This window comes from Quercus suber, unplaced genomic scaffold, assembly GCF_002906115.3.
Source record: "Quercus suber isolate HL8 unplaced genomic scaffold, Cork oak 2.0 scaffold_265, whole genome shotgun sequence".
NCBI classification, from domain to species: domain Eukaryota; kingdom Viridiplantae; phylum Streptophyta; class Magnoliopsida; order Fagales; family Fagaceae; genus Quercus; species Quercus suber.
The window spans coordinates 748,942-767,558 of NW_027069721.1; the positions used below are offsets into that span (position 1 = coordinate 748,942).

At 36.2% G+C, this 18,617-nt stretch overlaps 3 protein-coding genes across 3 annotated transcripts in view; 1 reads left to right on the top strand and 2 right to left on the bottom strand.

Moving 5' to 3' along the window:
• Window positions 1–1,380: 1,380 nt before the first annotated feature.
• LOC112015094 (phospholipase D delta-like) lies at window positions 1,381–14,636 on the bottom strand. The gene is given in 17 exon segments (XM_065781396.1): window positions 1,381–1,498; window positions 1,501–1,611; window positions 1,614–1,677; window positions 1,962–2,162; window positions 2,477–2,614; window positions 3,974–4,122; window positions 4,650–4,797; window positions 4,987–5,055; window positions 5,141–5,446; window positions 6,295–6,489; window positions 6,714–6,815; window positions 9,159–9,538; window positions 9,639–10,105; window positions 10,709–10,839; window positions 11,064–11,180; window positions 13,580–13,721; window positions 13,810–14,636. Coding segments are annotated over 17 exon segments (3,420 nt in total). The 5' UTR covers window positions 14,397–14,636; the 3' UTR covers window positions 1,381–1,385.
• A 1,047-nt stretch (window positions 14,637–15,683) lies between these two features.
• The window catches only part of LOC112037062 (phospholipase D delta-like), an 8,963-nt gene continuing 6,029 nt past the window's right edge, over window positions 15,684–18,617 (bottom strand). The window contains exon 4 of the mRNA XM_065781397.1: window positions 15,684–16,493. Within this exon, the coding sequence (XP_065637469.1) occupies window positions 16,197–16,493 (297 nt within the window). The 3' untranslated portion in view covers window positions 15,684–16,196. The remainder of the gene's footprint in view (window positions 16,494–18,617) is intronic.
• Window positions 17,082–18,603, top strand: LOC112022797 (phospholipase D delta-like). The gene is made up of 2 exons (XM_065781388.1): window positions 17,082–17,490; window positions 18,301–18,603. Exons 1-2 carry the CDS (start codon window positions 17,320–17,322, stop codon window positions 18,595–18,597), a joined length of 468 nt encoding a protein of 155 aa, XP_065637460.1. The 5' UTR covers window positions 17,082–17,319; the 3' UTR covers window positions 18,598–18,603.

Below are 18,617 nucleotides of genomic sequence, written 5' to 3' on the forward strand. Positions count from 1 at the left end.
TTACAGAGCATATTTTTGACACATTGATAAGATTATATAGGATAAATGGATAATTGAGGAAGAATCTAATAATTATTTTCTTGACTTGCTTGTGCCTTAGGATAAACACATGCAAGATTTTAGCATTAAAGCTAATATCAATCCTATCAAAAAAAGAAAAGAGAAAAAAAGTAGCTAATATCAAGGGTTAAATGGGCTTAATTAGGTTTTTAGTTAAAACCCAATTATTACTTGAGTTAACTGAGTCTAATTGAGTTAATGCCCATTTAACTCAAATAATAATTGGATGGGTCTGGGTTCAATTAGAGTAGATAGGTTTGGGTGGACAAATGGGTTTAGACTTATTTTGTCACCCTAATTTTTGCATTATGATGAAAAATAAGCTACAATCCACATTGTATTTACAACAACAAATTTTTTTTATGTTTCTCATTAGTTCATATTTTACTGCTGAAATGTACAACCACTTTGAAGCAAAATTTTGTGTTTCAAATCCTATTGTCTTAGTGCAAACAAACATTGTTGTGTAATATATAGTGATCTTATAATTTTATTTTATATAAATAAAAAGTGCTCTTATAAGAAGCATTATCGTTTAGTTTGTGTCACCACCAACACAACATATGCTTGTCCTCTTAATCCCTCAGCCAAAACTCTCTCCTGTACTCAAGACCTTGGCAAAACCATCATTACTGACAATCCACAACATATTGTATGTTTGCCAGCAAATCTTATGCTTTGTGGACAAGAAGGGAGGAAGAGTAGGTAGCATTTCATTTGAATTTAAAAGACCATAAAAGAGATCTACAATTTGTTTGACATTCATAATTTGCAAACCATATGGCATATTTGCTAGAAGATTTTATATGTTGCAGACAAGGAGGGAACAAGAATCGATAGCATTTCTTTTGAATTTGAGACCATGAAAGAGATCTACATTTCCCATAAAGGGGAAAAAAGGGAGAGAGATCTACAATTTTGATTGCCATCACAATTTGCAAACCATGTCTATACACAAGTGCATATAAATGGGATAATGAAATTAGAAAGACCAAAAAATATCCCTAATCTCACAACAGCCATTAAGAACCACACAGAGTGACTAGCATTGTAATTGTAGTGACCTCCCCAAGTGACAAAAGGAAACCATGCATGATGCATCTGTATATGCAAATATTCACAACATTTCAACTTCTCACTATGTTCAAGCTTTTGTATTACACTAAAAACCTATTGTAGCTCAATCATTAACAGAAGGGGGCAGAGAGAGAGAGAGAGAGAGGAGCACAAACTCTTTAACATTTTCAATTTAACAACCTTAAAATTCTGGCATGTCACCACTATTCTTCCTAACCATCATGTAGGAACACAACAATGGGTGGAGATTATGTTGTTAGAGCATCAGGAAGGGCAGTCGAATGAGCTCCCAGAACTTTTCCACCAACATCTGGGAAATTCTCGTGTCCAGGCAGGGGGCTGACCGTCCCATCCTTATCTACTGCACAGGATACTTAAGAAGGTGGCCCTGCAATAGGTAAATCCTCATCTGCATACCTCTTCCATTCTCTTCAGCAATCCCATTCACTGTCCTCACACAGTCCAAACTCTTCGCTCCTCGGAGCGTGTATCCACCCTCCCAAGATGCTCAGCCCACAGTGACATTCTGTATCCATACACCTGCATATGCATATGTATTGTAAACCACAGTACCAAGTAAATCCCATGGAGTATGGAATTCTTATTAGATAATCAAAGCAATTATTCTTAAACTGCACACTCTGCAGAAAGACAATGGGCAATGCTAATGATTGGAGGTCATACCCCAGCCCAGACATGAGCATAATCTTTGAAAAGCTCACACACCATCTTCAATCTCCCTCCTCCCCCCTCCCCACTCCCTAGCTAATGAAAAGAAAAGCCCTGAAATGGAAAGTTTGGAAAACAAGAAATACAATACCAACCTGACCACGTGGATGTCTCTTCCTTGATGCCCAAGAGTGATGGGGCTGATATGCGCCCATAGCAATCTCCGTGTCCTTTGTACCAGACATGGATCTCTGGTTAATGTTGGCAGATCCCACTATTACATACTCATCATCTACTATCATTCCCTTAGCATGTACATAAATCATAAACCGCTTAAACCGTTGTGATTCTGAGACCTGATAGAAAATTTGGATTATGACCAACTCTAAAAGACTTAATTGCTTGCAAAGATATAAAATGAAGCCATATTTCAATGTCCAGTTGATGACACGGGTACATCAGGATGGTGTAATTCCAAAATTTTGAAAACTTCTATATGTATCATAGTAAAAAGTAATAATAATAATAAGAGAGAGAGAGTGTCAAATAACAGAAAATAGTAGAAAAAATTTCAGCATTAGAAGTTACGGACTACCTATATACTTTATGCCAACCACAAACCAATACATGTCATGATGATTTAAAACACCTAAAAAGAAATTTCCATTACCTTGTCAGTATTATCAAAAATATCTTCCCGATTACCAAGGCAATAGAAATTGAGGTAATGTAGAGGATGTAAATCCACCATCTGCATATCTTCCAGTTCTCGTGCAACTATACCATACATCATTTTCATTGTCAGGCCCTGCCAAAAGCAAACAAGTAAAGCTAGAATATGAATGTGAATTGTGTTATTGGTGTTGCCATCATCTATATTGTCCACTTTTAGGACTTAAACACTCACAACAGTATAGTTAAATAGCTATATACCTACTTTAGTTACACTAAAATACAAAAATTTATATTAAAGTAGTAGCTAAAGGTAAAATTTTTACATTCATTACTACAATGCACAACTATATATGGCTGTGCATGGTAGCTGAAAGCTAAAAAAAAAAAATTAATTTTTTTTATTTTGCGCTCACACTACTTTTTATATTTTTTATTCTTTCTGCATTTCATTCTCCTTTCTCTGTGTCTCTCTCCTCACTGCCTCTCCATCTCTTCTTTCTTCCTCCACAAACCCTTCTTTCTTCCTTCACAAACTCATTGCTAATCTGCACTAGCCTTGCCGCTACAGACCCATCGCCGTTGACCCACGCTCGGCCGCCTACCTGACCCATCTCGGCCTTTCTTCTCTATTTTCGGTGTTTCGGCTTTATGTTTCGAGCTATGCTTGTGTTTCGGCTTTGTGTTTTGGGCTATGCTTGTGTGTTGGCTTTGTCTTTCAGGTTTGTGTTTCAGGCTGGGTTTTTGTTTCGAGCATAGGTTTTGGTTTGGCTATGTTGATTTTTCTGCCTTCTTTTTTTGTTCTTCTTCACTAGTTTTGATGGGCACGGCGGGGTTGTGGTCGTGTAATGATTTTTATGGGTTTGATGGTGGTTGTGGTTGTGTGTTGGTAGTTGAATGAAATATTATTTAATTTAGTGTTTATATTATTTTATTGTATTAAAAGCTAAAATAACACCACTACTATAGGATGTGAGAAGGTAAAATAGATCAAGTGACTTTTTATGGTGCTAAAAAGCTAAAAAATTAGCTTCATTGCTGTGGATGGTTCCATGACATCTAAAGATCACAACCTAAAGAAAAGGAAAGAAAAAAAGGGTACAATATAGGTGAATCTAATAACATCTGGAATTGTTATCAATAAATCAATCCAAACCAATAATTGCCAAGAATACAGCCAATAGGTTAGTGGCAGTATAAGATATATAGCATATTATTCAAGGTGATAGAGAAGAAGGCCACAGATGCCAAAAAGAAGTCCTATATTTGCTATTCTTGATTTTTTTATTGTAAGAAAGTATTGGCCATCTGTAGCAATCTTGTCTGTCTCAAGACATGTAACAATATTATAGTCTAAAATTGGATAACTGTATTTTTTATTGATAATTTACACACACCCTATAGGTCTTGAACCCACTACCTCACTTTCCACCTTGCTCTTACAAGGGGAGGAGGTGCCATATGAGCTTGAACCCATTGGCAATAACCATATTACCTGCCAAAAGAGAATTTCTTGCATAGCCGCAGAAGTTGGATCACCCTCAGGCCACATTGGTAAGACAATATACACTGCAAATCTCTCCTTTGCTCTAATTTTACTAGCTATCTTTAATGCCAATTCCATTGGGATTAGATTATCAGCTCCTGCGTATACCATGAAAGTCAATAACTTGAGAAGGTGTTCCATCCAATGAATAAGGAAAGTATTTGGTATTTAGCACATGATTGTTACCCAAATACATATATAGGAAATCCAAATTACAGATCGTAAAGTTAGAAATAATACTAAGGGGAGAGAACAATCAAGTCTATCCTTACAGTGGCTAAAACTAAGTCAAAATGTAGCAATTACTACATACGTTTCAAAATTGACAATATTTCACCAATTTTGCGTGGATGCATTAGCCCATAGTATTATATAAGATTAATATTATAATTATAATCTGGTAACTAAGAAAACATACTGGATATAGAAAAGAGAAATCTAAAGTCTAGTCCTCAAACATAAACCACTAGGACTTGGAGATCTCAAGAATACTAGTTTACATTATTGTATACTTCATAGCATGCATTTTTCGGCAAAAAGAGAATTCAAGTACAAGGAATGGAAACAATATTGTTTAGACAAGAAAGTATATCAATGTGGTGTAACAGAAAATTAAGGACTTGACCTGCATTTTTATATTCTGGCCACGCATATGATGATCCAAAAAAATACTGATTTTCAATATATATGAAATGTTGAGCAGATCTAATTGCCTGGATGTATCCTGTTTGAATGCCTTTATCTATTACCAATTTTTTTGAACAAATAAGGTTCTGCAGTAAAAGAATGCCATTTAGGTATTAAGAAATTGCAACTGATTACTGATATATCGAACTCTAGGTCTAGGTCACAACAAAGAAGCATTGAAATTCTTGTCAATATAAATTGGTTTTCCTATATAGAGAAAGAGGTAGAACAATAAAGACGAAAGAAGGGGGAAGCAAAGACAAAAAAGTATAAACCTTTTTCTCAACATGCTCAACAATTTTGGGAAATCCTTTCACCGATCCCGAATCAAGGGACCTAAAAATCTAAAAAAAAAAAAGAAGGAAAATTTCAGTCCCCCCTCCCCCATAAAAGAAAACTTGTACTCAAAAGAAACTGGTAAAATAAAACCTGAACATTCCAACTTTCAGGATCATCTTCACTAGAAACCCTTAACAAGGGATCATCTTGTGGAATAAATGTGGTACCATCCTTTGATACACATGGGGCAGGACTTAGAATCCATGCAATGCGTCCTATTTTTATTAAAGCATCATCGTGCCAATGGGAAACCCTTTTGAAACGTAGTCCAACCTCCCTCCATATTGTTGCTTTTCTCCAACGCTGTTCAAAGTTTATAAGAACATCATATGCTGCAGGCCCCTCAACTCTGCAATGTAAATCATGCCATGGTTGCCTTGGAGCCTTGGTTCCAGCCTAGTTCATACATAAAGACATGTAGGAAACAAAAAACGTAAAAAAGAAACACCTGCTATAGCATCACACCTGTAAATACATAATAGAAATGAGCCGGAATGCACCTACTAAATAAAAAGAAATGAGGGAAACTCTTGATTTCACGCCAGATGAAGTGCATAAATTACTATCATACTATGGCAGCGTTGTGTTAGCTTAAAACTATGTTGAGAAACAAAACTGTCAGTGACATTTAGTATGTACAATGGGACTTTGCACAAGAATTACAAAGAAAGTTGAGAATTTATTATAAAGAAAGACAAGCACTAGGTCTATACAGGCCCTGAATGCATCGATTAAAATTTTAGACAAAATTTAGCTACAAAATTAGTTATAGCATAAGGATATAATTTTACTTAATATCTTTTTATTTGAGGTAAATTTTGATAAATCTACTATTAGATTACATCTTTTTCTTATCTCTTTCATACTTGTAAATTTCTAGGAAATTAAAAATCAATAGTTATATTATCAATAAATTGTTTAAATAACAAATAATGGTAGTTTAAAATTATGTATAAAATATAAGCTTATAGATCATATAGTAAATAATATCTGATTGACACAAAATTTGATGTGTATTAAGAGTGTAAAAAACATGTAATTCAACAGTTAGATTTTCAAAATATGTTGTAATGTTTATTTTATTTAGTAAGGTTGTAACTTTAGGCTATAACCAATTTTATAACTAAATTTTGTTCTAAAATTTATTCAACCCTTAGAAGGGCATGTTACATTTAAATGATATCTAGATGGAAAATATGGCATGTTACAATATGCAGTTTCAAATCATTTGAGAAACAACTTACAGGAAATGTAGGATTGTGATAATCATTTTGATATACAGTGTCAAGATCGCGAAATAGTCTATGCTCTGGTGTATCATAACGACCATCACAAAGATCAATCCCTCCTAAAAATGCAGTAATCTTACGAGTATTACCAAATGCTTGTGTGTCCACAAGAACACATTTTTGATGGTGTGTAAAAAGGGTGCCAACAACCTGTATAGAATTACCATCACATAAGCAACTTAGCAAGTTTTCCATATTGATCAAAAGAAAGCAAATGGTACTATCAAGATCAAAGAAATAATAAATCTACGAGTCCAAATCCAATACAACTAAAAATATGATTAAAACTCAAACTAATTAAACATGTTCAAAATGAAAAAGCACCATTATCAATATTTTTCAAAGACAGTTCACAACCTATAAAACAAATTCACCTGCTGCTTTATATAGCCCAGCTTACTGCTAGCATTTCGAGGTGTTAACACACAAGTGACGGATGAATGCTTGAAAAACCTCCTGGTCTCTTCATCGTGCGTCTGCATCATTCCACTCTGCAACCAGTCCCACTTAAGATTACAACTCAAAAGCACACAACCCGGTTACTAATTCAAATAAAAAACTGTCTCTAAGTTGCAATTTACACAGGCATATATAGCAACATCAATGTTTCCTCATGATCACCGTTATATATAAGAGTTTAATAATTTCAATTATAGTACAAACACTAACAACTAGTTTTGTATCCTTTTTTTTTTTTTTTTTTTGAGAGAGTTTCAATCTATGGCGTCCACTCCTGATGGTAATTTTTTATCACCAGACCAAAACACCAATCAGTTTTTGGTGTAGGCAAGTATTGAACCCCAAATCTCTTATACAATTATTCGAAATTTTATCAGTTGAGCTAACTGGAACTCACAACTAGTCTACTAATGAAAACTATTGCCATGAACTTTAAATTGTCAAGTAAATATTCCCTCAATATGGTATTTTTTTATTGGGATACTCTATTCCATTCTAGATACCCCCAACGTATAGTTCTATAATTTTTTTTTTAATTTACTATTTACACTATTTAAAAAGGTTTTTTTTTTGGGATAATTTTCAACTTATGGCATCTATTCCATAATAATTACTTTTATCATCGGTTAAGACACCAATCAGTTTTTAGTGTATGTGATATTTGAACCTAAACTCATATCCCATATTTGATGACAAGAGACTTTATAAGTTGAGTTAATTAATATAAACTCACGCTAAAATTTAAATTAATGATGCTAGTTTTAGTAAATTATATATGTTTATTTAAAATACAATATACCAATAATTTTTCCTAATAAATAATCATTTGACCAAATGACAGCTGTGGGGGTCAAAAACAACTTACACAAGTACAGTAGTGATGATAATTGATTTACACAACTAATTTCTAAAAAATGGGAGAAAAATCTACAATGGGAGGTTTAAGCAGTAAGTTAAAGACGAAAAAGAGCTAAATCAAGCTTTCATAAATGTTGGAACAACGTTCCCGTGGTACAGGGAAGGGATTCAAAGGTAAACAACTAAGAAAACAATCTTTCTAGTAAATATCTCTCTCTCTTGTTATTGCCTAGACTTCCTCTCTATAATTTTCCGAATCTCTTATGTTGCCCCTCCCCTCTTTTTATAGCCACCTTCCCTCTTCTCCTCACCTTCCAACTGTCCTATCCCTAGCTGGATTTGGGAGATATTTGTTTCATCAACTCTCTGCATTGCCACTTTTTGATCATGAATGAGGACTTTGGGAGTGCCTTCACTGTTTAGGCCAGTTATTTAATATTTTTTGTGGTTGACATTAGGTGAGGGACTTCATTAATGCAAAGGTGATGGTTTCATTGGGTTTTGCATTTTCCATACCATGTTCCTCAGGGCGCATTTAGGAGGTGATAGATCGTAGTTGAGGACGAAAGGCGTTCTCCTGGGGTTCCTTTGCTACCTCGAGGTGGAGGTCCCGCCCATCACCTTGGTCATGAACCTTTGGGAAGGTAGTCACCTCAAATCTCCATGGTTATAAATATGGTTGACTTCTTGCCAAGAGAAATTCTCTCTCTGCAATGGCAATTTTGGGCCAAGCTTGCCCTTTGGGGGTACCCACCCCTCTTCTACCAAGGGCTTTTGGGCCTTGTCCAAGTTCATCCTCCCACAATGGCTATAGTGTTTCTAAGTTCTAATAGTGACATATAGAACTCAAATTTTCTCTCAATTCAAATGATATTACATATATAAAAAAATCATCTTTCCTAAAAAGGAATAGGATCCTCTTCATTTTACGGCTAAGACTTTTTATTTCTTGAATATAACAACACTTCATTTTATATTTAATCTTAACCATCAAATGAATTAATTTCAAAAGGAAAAAACTCTAATACTGTAGGAAGTTAGATTTTTCAGCACTGACAATGCTACTGACACAATTAATAGGTGGAAAATTATAATGAGTGCAACATGATTTTTACATAGTTAAACGACTAACATTACTTTTGTTGTGCACTAATATTAGTAAAGGGATTTTATACTCTTACATTTTTTTTTTTCACATCTTTTATTTTACATTCATTTTATTTATTAAAATATGGACATTTTAAAAATGTTGAGATTCTCATGTCAATTGTGGATATTAATACAAAATATTGGACATAAACAAATGTGAAAGAATATGAGTAATGCTAAATATACAAGTTTTTTTACAAACTACTGATGTGCTGAGTGATTATTGATAAATAAAAAAATAATTAATGGTAAATATAAATAAAAATTAATAAAAAAATATTAACCATTTGTAAAGATATTTTAAAATAATTTAAAACTATTAGGCTATTTATGACTTCTCATTTCAGCCATGCATGCATGTAAGAAGGCACGCGCACCTGGAAGAGCTTATCGCGAGAGGTCTTATCATCCCAAACTAACATCAAAACCCTCACTCCTTCTTCAGACTTGAACTTGAGCAATTCACCGAGCTTCAAATCTCCACCGCGAGGTAATGGCCGAGTCGGCTCTCTCACAAGCCTCACCTTATGAAAAACCGACCATCCAACAATGTAAATCAAATGGCGAGCCTCAGAGATCGCATGGCAAATGTCCTCCCAACACTTCTCGTGCTTGTAAACCTTACCGTCATCCAATTCAATCTCCGGCAACAACCTGTCCGGCACGTGCGCGTCTTGGTACAACCTCACGGAGCATCCTTTTCTCAGCGGGAAGTACGTGTGTGCTACGCTGCCTAGGATTTTCCTCAAACGGCGTGAATTGAAGTACGAGGTTGATCTTCGTGTCCGTCTTTGATGATCCGAGGATGGGGAACCAGTCGGAGATGAGTTTGCCTGTGACGATCCTCGAGGCCTTTATATCGACGGTGCCGATTACCTCGGAGCCGAAGATGTCATCGTCTTTGACCTGGAATGTCAAGCTATTTACAGGGTGTGCCAGTGGGATATGGAAGTGTTGATTCCATTTAGGGTTGGTGGTGTTCTTGATGACTCGAGTGCGAGCCACGGCGACCGTAGAGGCTACAACTTCGACGTAAGGGTTGCAGAAATCGACGACTTTGTGTTTGTGGAGGGCGGACGTGGAGGTGTGAGGGGATTTGATAGTGGCACTGCCACTGCAGGCGGCGAAGCAACGGCGGAGCTGGCGAATATTGAGGAGGGACAAGTTGGGTAAATGCTGGGCTTCCATGATTTTCAATTCAAGGTCACCGTGGAGGCAAATTACATGCTGGTCTGAACCCAACTCGAACTCGAACTCTGCCATTTTCACAAAGCTGAGGTGGCAACAACCATGGCTTTCACTGCTCGAACAGCAAAAATTTTATATGGAAGAGAAAGAAAGGGTTAGTATTATTTGTAGAGTGAAGGAAGGAAGGAAGGAATACTTGAACGGCAAGAAAACTGGATTTGGTTCCTTGCTTTGCGTGTAGCAGCAGAGTGTGGAACTCGTGGTGCCTTTTTTTGATTTTTTCAAAGATGAAGATTGGAGAACCAGTTTCACTTAGATCATGTAGGGTCAACTACGTAACATGAGTTTCATTTGTCAGGTCAGTAATTTTTATCCATAATACATTGATAATGAATTATTTTGAAATAATTTCGGATGTATACGAATCTAAGTAAAACATTTTAAAGTATTATGATGATTTTGAAATACAAATATCAAACCTTAAGTACCAAAATTTGCAATTTGACTTATTTCAGTATTGATTATCTTTTTGTTTGTCGAATCATAGAACAATGATAAAATTTGCACCACAATTTGAATCAATTAGCTAGGGGAGAGGAGGGTATAGAATATATACCACTGGAGATAGTTAGAGGGCTCGGATTACTAATGTAAACATTTGAAATTTTTTTTTTTTTGTGGAGGGGGTCGTACAAGATCGCGAAATAGTCTATGCTCTGGTGTATCATAACGACCATCACAAAGATCAATCCCTCCTAAAAATGCAGTAATCTTACGAGTATTACCAAATGCTTGTGTGTCCACAAGAACACATTTTTGATGGTGTGTAAAAAGGGTGCCAACAACCTGTATAGAATTACCATCACATAAGCAACTTAGCAAGTTTTCCATATTGATCAAAAGAAAGTAAATGGTACTATCAAGATCAAAGAAATAATAAAACTAGGAGTCCAAATCCAATACAACTAAAAATATGATTAAAACTCAAACTAATTAAACATGTTCAAAATGAAAAAGCACCATTATCAATATTTTTCAAAGACAGTTCACAACCTATAAAACAAATTCACCTGCTGCTTTATATAGCCCAGCTTACTGCTAGCATTTCGAGGTGTTAACACACAAGTGACGGATGAATGCTTGAAAAACCTCCTGGTCTCTTCATCGTGCGTCTGCATCATTCCACTCTGCAACCAATCCCACTTAAGATTACAACTCAAAAGCACACAACCCGGTTACTAATTCAAATAAAAAACTGTCTCTAAGTTGCAAATTACACAGGCATATATAGCAACATCAATGTTTCCTCATGATCACCGTTATATATAAGAGTTTAATAATTTCAATTATAGTACAAACACTAACAACTAGTTTTGTATCTTTTTTTTTTTTAGAGAGTTTCAATCTATGGCGTTCGCTCCTGATGATAATTTTTTATCACCAGACCAACACAACAATTAGTTTTTGGTGTAGACAGGGATTGAACCCCAAATCTCTTATACAACTATTAGAGATTTTATCAGTTGAGTTAACTGGAACCCACAACTAGTTTTGTATCTACTAATGAAAACCACTGCCATGAACTTTAAATTGTCAAGTAAATATTCCCTCAATATGGTATTTTTTTATTGGGATACTCTATTCCATTCTAGATACCCCCAAACTATAGTTCTATAATTTTTTTTTTAATTTACTATTTACACTATTTAAAAAGGTTTTTTGGGGATAATTTTCAACTTATGGCATTTATTCCATAATGATTGCTTTTATCATCGGTTAAGACACCAATCAATTTTTAGTGTATGTGATATTTGAACCTAAGCTCATATCCTATATTCAATGACAAGAGACTTTATAAGTTGAGTTAATTAATATAAACTCACGCTAAAATTTAAATTAATGATGCTAGTTTTAGTAAATTATATATGTTTATTTAAAATACAATATACTAATAATTTTCCCTAATAAATAATCTTTTGACCAAATGACAGCTGTGGGGGTCAAAAACAACTTACACAAGTACATAGTGATGATAATTGATTTACACAACTAATTTCTAAAAAATGGGAGAAAAATCTACAATGGGAAGTTTAAGCAGTAAGTTAAAGACGAAAAAGAGCTAAATCAAGCTTTCATAAATGTTGGAACAACGTTCCCGTGGTACAGGGAAAGGATTCAAAGGTAAACAACTAAGAAAACAATCTCTCTAGTAAATATCCCTCTCTCTTGTTATTGCCTAGACTTTCTCTCTATAATTTTCTGAACCTTTTCTGTTGCCCCTCCCCTCTTTTTATAGCCACCTTCCCTCTTCTCCTCACCTTCCAATTGTCCTATCCATAGTTGGATTTGGGAGATATTTGTTTCATCAACTCTCTGCATTGCCACTTTTTGATCATGAATGAAGACTTTTGGGGGTGCCTTTACTGTTTAGGTCAGTTATTTAATTTTTGATGTGGTTGACATTAGGTGAGGGACTTCATTAATGCAAGGGTGATGGTTTCATTTGGTTTTGCGTTTTCCATACCATGTTCCTCAAGACGCATTTAGGAGGTGATAGATCGTAGTTGAGGACGAAAGGCATTCTCCTGGGGTTCCTTTGCTACCTTGAGGTGGAGGTCCCGCCCATCACCTTGGTCATGAGCCTCTGGGAAGGTAGTCACCTCGGATCTCCACGGTTATAAATATGGTTGACTTCTTGCCAAGAGAAATTCTCTCTCTGCAATGGCAATTTTGGGCCAAGCTTGCCCTTTTGGGGTACCCACCCCTCTTCTACCCCGGGCTTTTGGGCCTTGTCCAAGTTCATCCTCCCACAATAGCTATAGTGTTTCTAAGTTCTAATAGTGACATTTAGAACTCAAATTTTCTCTCAATTTAAATGATATTACATATATATATATATATAAAAAGCATCTTTCCTAAAAAAGGAATAGGATCCTCTTCATTTTACAGTTAAGACTTTTTATTTCTTGACTATAACAACACTTCATTTTAAATTTAAATGACATTGCAATTGTACATCTTTAGATTTATAATATTTAATCTTAACCATCAAATAAATTAATTTCAAAAGGAAAAAACTCTAATATTGTAGAAAGTTAGATTTTTCAACATTGACAATGCTACTGACACAATTAATAGGTGGAAAATTATAATTAGTGCAACATAATTTTTACATAGTTAAACGACTAACATTACTTTTGTTGTGCACTAATATTAGTAAAGGGATTTTATACTCTTACATTTGTTTTCTCACATCTTTTATTTTACATTCATTTTATTTATTAAAATATGGACATTCTAAAAATGCAGAGATTCTCGTGTCAATTGTGTATATTAATACAAAATATTGGACATAAACAAGTGTGAAAGAATATGAGTAATGCTAGATATACAAATTTTTTTACAAACTATTAATGTGCTGAGTAGTTATTGATAAATAAAAAAATAGTTAATGATAAGTATAGATAAAAATCAATAAAAAAATATTAACCATTTGTAAAAATATTGTAAAATAATTTAAGACTGATAGCTCTAGCTATTTATGACTTCTCATTTCAGCCATGCATGCATGTAAGAAGGCACGCACCTGGAAGAGCATATCGCGAGAGGTCTTATCATCCCAAACTACCATCAAAACCCTCACCCCTTCTTCAGACTTGAACTTGAGCAATTCACCGAGCTTCAAATCTCCACCGCGAGGTAATGGCCGAGTCGGCTCTCTCACAAGCCTCACCTTATGAAAAACCGACCATCCAACAATGTAAATCAAATGGCGAGCCTCAGAGATCGCATGGCAAATGTCCTCCCAACACTTACAGCGGGAAGTACGTGTGTGCTACGCTGCCTTTCTCCGACGCAATGCCGTGGTTGTACCTCGGATTTTCCTCAAACGGCGTGAATTGAAGTACGAGGTTGATCTTCGTGTCCGTCTTTGATGATCCGAGGATGGGGAACCAGTCGGAGATGAGTTTGCCTGTGACGATCCTCGAGGCCTTTATATCGACGGTGCCGATTACCTCGGAGCCGAAGATGTCATCGTCTTTGACCTGGAATGTCAAGCTATTTACAGGGTGTGCCAGTGGGATATGGAAGTGTTGATTCCATTTAGGGTTGGTGGTGTTCTTGATGACTCGAGTGCGAGCCACGGTGACCGTAGAGGCTACAACTTCGACGTAAGGGTTGCAGAAATCGACGACTTTGTGTTTGTGGAGGGCGGAGGTGGAGGTGTGAGGTGATTCGACAGTGGCACTGCCACTGCAAGCGGTGAAGCAACGGCGCAGCTGGCGAATATTGAGGAGGGACAAGTTGGGTAAATGCTGGGCTTCCATGATTTTCAATTCAAGGTCACCGTGGAGGCAAATTACATGCTGGTCTGAATCGAACTCGAACTCGAACTCTGCCATTTTCACAAAGCTGAGGTGGCAACAACCATGGCTTGCACTGCTCGAACAGTAAAAATTTTATATGGAAGAGAAAGAAAGGGTTAGTATTATTTGTAGAGTGAAGGAAGGAAGGAAGGAATACTTGAATGGCAAGAAAACTGGATTTGGTTCCTTGCTTTGCGTGTAGCAGCAGAGTGTGGAACTCGTGGTGCCTTTTTTTGAAAGATGAAGATTGGAGAACCAGTTTCACTTTGACCATGTAGGGTCAATACATAACGTGAGTTTCATTTGTCAGGTCAGTAATTTTTATCCATAATACGTTGATCAATAATGACTTTTTTTGAAATAATTTTGGAAGTATACGAATCTAAGTAAAACATTTTAAAGTATTATGAAGATTTTGAAATACAAATATCAAACCTTCAGTATCAAAATATGCAATTTGACTTATTTCAGTATTGATTATCTTTTTGTTTGTCGAATCATAGAATAATGATAAAATTTGCACCCCAATTTGAATCAATTAGGGGAGAGGAGGGTATACAGTATACATCACTGGAGATAGTTAGAGGGCTCGGATTACTAATGTAAACATTTGAATTTTTTTTTTTTGGAGGGGGTCGTTTATTGTCCTGTAAATTTTACTTTTCCACTACCAGTAAGGCTTTACAAAAGCAAGAGGTGTTTGTCATGTACCCTACCCGATAAACTATACAACCACTTCGCAGCAAATTGTGTTTCAAATCCTACATTTTTTATTTAGATTTTCTAAAATTCTTAGAGTACTTTACTAAGTAAATTTTTTTAAATCCTCACCCTTCATTTAAAATTAATAGTTTAAGATGCTGCCACATCATCAATTTACTAATTTACTTTTTTTTTAAAATTTAAAAAAAGCAGTACTCTAAAACTCTAGAAGATTTAAATCCAAATATATGGGTAAAAACTCTTATACATAATGTGTTATATGAAATTAACAATGCTCATAATATATATTGCATTCTAAATTTCTAATCATTTATTTATTGGGAAAAAAAAAAAAAACACGTCTCTCTTATGACAAACATTATCGATTGTGTGCTCTCCATCAATTACTGAACAGATGCTAGTCCTCCAAATCCCTGATCCAAAACTCTCCTGTCATAGGCTTAACTCAAAACCTCGACAAAACCATCACAACCGACAATATACAAAAATATGGCATGCTAGCCAGCAATCTTTTATTTTACAGAAAAGAAGGGAATAAGAATAGGTAGCGTTTCTTTTGAATTTAAGGCCACAAAAGAGATCTACAATTTTGTTTGCCATTCATAATTTGCAAACCATATGGCATGTTTGCCAGCAAATCTGCAATCAAGGGAACAAGAACAGGTGGCATTTCTTTTGAATTCAAGACCTTAAAAGAGATCTACAATTTTATTTGCCATTCATAAATTGTAAACCATGTCTATACAGAAGAACATATCAAATGGGACAATGAACTTAGAAAGAACCCAAAAAATAAAAATAAAAACCTCATCTCACAACAGCCACCGAGAACCAAACAAGGAGTGACTTGCAGTATGATTGTTGACCCCTCCAAGTGACAAGCCGGAAACCATGCATTTATATATGCACAAATATTCACATGTCATCCTTCTTGCTATGTTCACTCATTTGTATTACACTAAAACCTATTGTAGCTCAACCGTTAATAGAATGGGGCAGAGAGTGAGGAGCACAAACTCTTTAACAGCTTCGGTTTAACAACCTCAAAAATCTTGACATATTACCGCCATTCTTCCAAACCAATCATGTAGGCACACAAACAATGGATGGAGATTATGTTGTTAGAGTATCAGGAAGGGCGGCTGAAAAAGCTCCCAGCACTTTTCCACCTACATCTGGGAAATTCTCTTGTCCAGGCAGGGGGCTGACCACCCCATTCTCATCTACCTGCACAGGATACTTAAGAAGGTGACCCTGCAATAGCATAAAATTCGCATCTGTATACCTCTTCCAGTTATCTTTAGCAATCTCATTCACCATCTGCACACACTCCATACTCTCCGGCTTCTTGAAGCATGTATCCACCATCCCCAGATGCTCAGCCCATAGTGACATTCTGTATCCATACACCTGCACATGGATATGTATTGTAAACCACGTTACCAAGTAAATCCCATGGAGTAGGAAATTCTTATTATAAAATCTAAGCGATTTTTTTCACCCACAAGATTCAAACGGCACACCCTGCCGAAAGACAATAGGCAATGCTAATGATTGGAGATCATACCCATGCCTAGACGTAAGCATAATCTTCGAAAAGCTCAAACACCATCTTCATTCTTCCCCCTCTCCACTCCCCAGCTAAAGAGAAGAGAGAGGCATCTAGTGTGTGTTTTTGTTTGGAATAGGAGGGGGGTCTGATATCATGGAGTGCTTGTTTTTGGTAATGTCATCACTCTCACTATCCGAACTGGTTTGACCGTTGGCCATCCAACTCATTTTGGAGTAATTATCAAGTGCTCCTTGAGTACGGTGATGCAGTACTTCTTCCTCTCACGATCATAATAGAACATATAAATTAAATTTAGTGTGTGTTTACAATGAATGAGATGAGGCACTAAGTTCTCGTATCGTTCCAATCCCTGTGACCGGAGATCGTCTGTTCCATCTTCAACGGCCGATCTCAGAGGCTCCAATGCTGCGATCAGCAGAAAACTGTTTCTCAAGGGATTTTCCATTTTAATTTTCTTTCTCAGCTCTTTTGTCTGATATTTGGCTTTTATTTATTTATTTTACTATGATACATATAGAAGTTCTCAAAATTTTGGAATCACACCATCCTGATGCATTGAAATATGGTTTCATTTTATATTTTTGCAATAAATTAATTCTTTTGGAGTTGGTCATAATTGAAATTTTCTATTAGGTCTCAGATGCACTAAAGTTTAAGCGGTTTATGATTTATGTACATGCCAAGGGAATGATAGTAGATGATGAGTATGTAATAGTGGGATTTGCCAATATTAACCAGAGATCCATGGCTGGTACAAAGGACACGGAGATAGCTATGGGTGCATATCAGCCCCATCACTCTTGGGCATCAAGGAAGAATTATCCACGTGGTCAGGTTGTTTATATATTTCTTGTTTTTTCAAACTTTCCATTTCAAGACCTTGGAGAATGTTAACAAAACAATGAGAGTGTGAAATGATAATTGATAGCGCTTCGCAGTAGATGTTCATGAGACTTGAACACAACACTACATGTTCGTCAGATCCAAAGAAAAAAAATGCTCCTTTCCCATTTTTAAACTTTTTTCCCCTTCTTACTGAGCAAGCTTCATGCTGGCACTCAGTAGCACTGACAAATCACTCAGCTCACGTTTGCTGTAGACTTTCTCCTTAGGCACATGCCTCACCAACACAAAATAAGTGGAAATTATTAGATAATCTTGGAGTAGGAGAAGCTAGTGCCTCATCTCATTCATTGTAGACCCACACTAAATTTAATTTATATGATAGAAGTACTGCATCACCATACTCAAGGAGCACTTGATAATTACTCCAAAATGAGTTGGATGGCCAACGGTCAAACCAGTTCGGATAGTGAGAGTGATGACATTACCAAAAACAAGCACTCCATGATATCAGACCCCCCTCCTATTCCAAACAAAAACACACACTAGATGCCTCTCTCTTCTCTTTAGCTGGGGAGTGGAGAGGGGGAAGAATGAAGATGGTGTTTGAGCTTTTCGAAGATTATGCTCACGTCTAGGCATGGGTATGATCTCCAATCATTAGCATTGCCTATTGTCTTTCGGCAGGGTGTGCCGTTTGAATCTTGTGGGTGAAAAAAATCGCTTAGATTTTATAATAAGAATTTCCTACTCCCTGGGATTTACTTGGTAACGTGGTTTACAATACATATCCATGTGCAGGTGTATGGATACAGAATGTCACTATGGGCTGAGCATCTGGGGATGATGGATACATGCTTCAAGAAGCCGGAGAGTATGGAGTGTGTGCAGATGGTGAATGAGATTGCTAAAGATAACTGGAAGAGGTATACGGATGCGAATTTTATGCTATTGCAGGGTCACCTTCTTAAGTATCCTGTGCAGGTAGATGAGAATGGGGTGGTCAGCCCCCTGCCTGGACAAGAGAATTTCCCAGATGTAGGTGGAAAAGTGCTGGGAGCTTTTTCAGCCGCCCTTCCTGATACTCTAACAACATAATCTCCATCCATTGTTTGTGT

Excerpts from the sequence above, each read along its gene's own strand:
- LOC112022797 (XM_065781388.1), top strand. The coding sequence starts at position 17,320 with ATGATTTATGTACATGCCAAGGGAATGATAGTAGATGATGAGTATGTA. Across the intron at positions 17,491-18,300 it reads AGAATTATCCACGTGGTCAG|GTGTATGGATACAGAATGTC; the intron begins GTTGTTTATATA and ends ATCCATGTGCAG.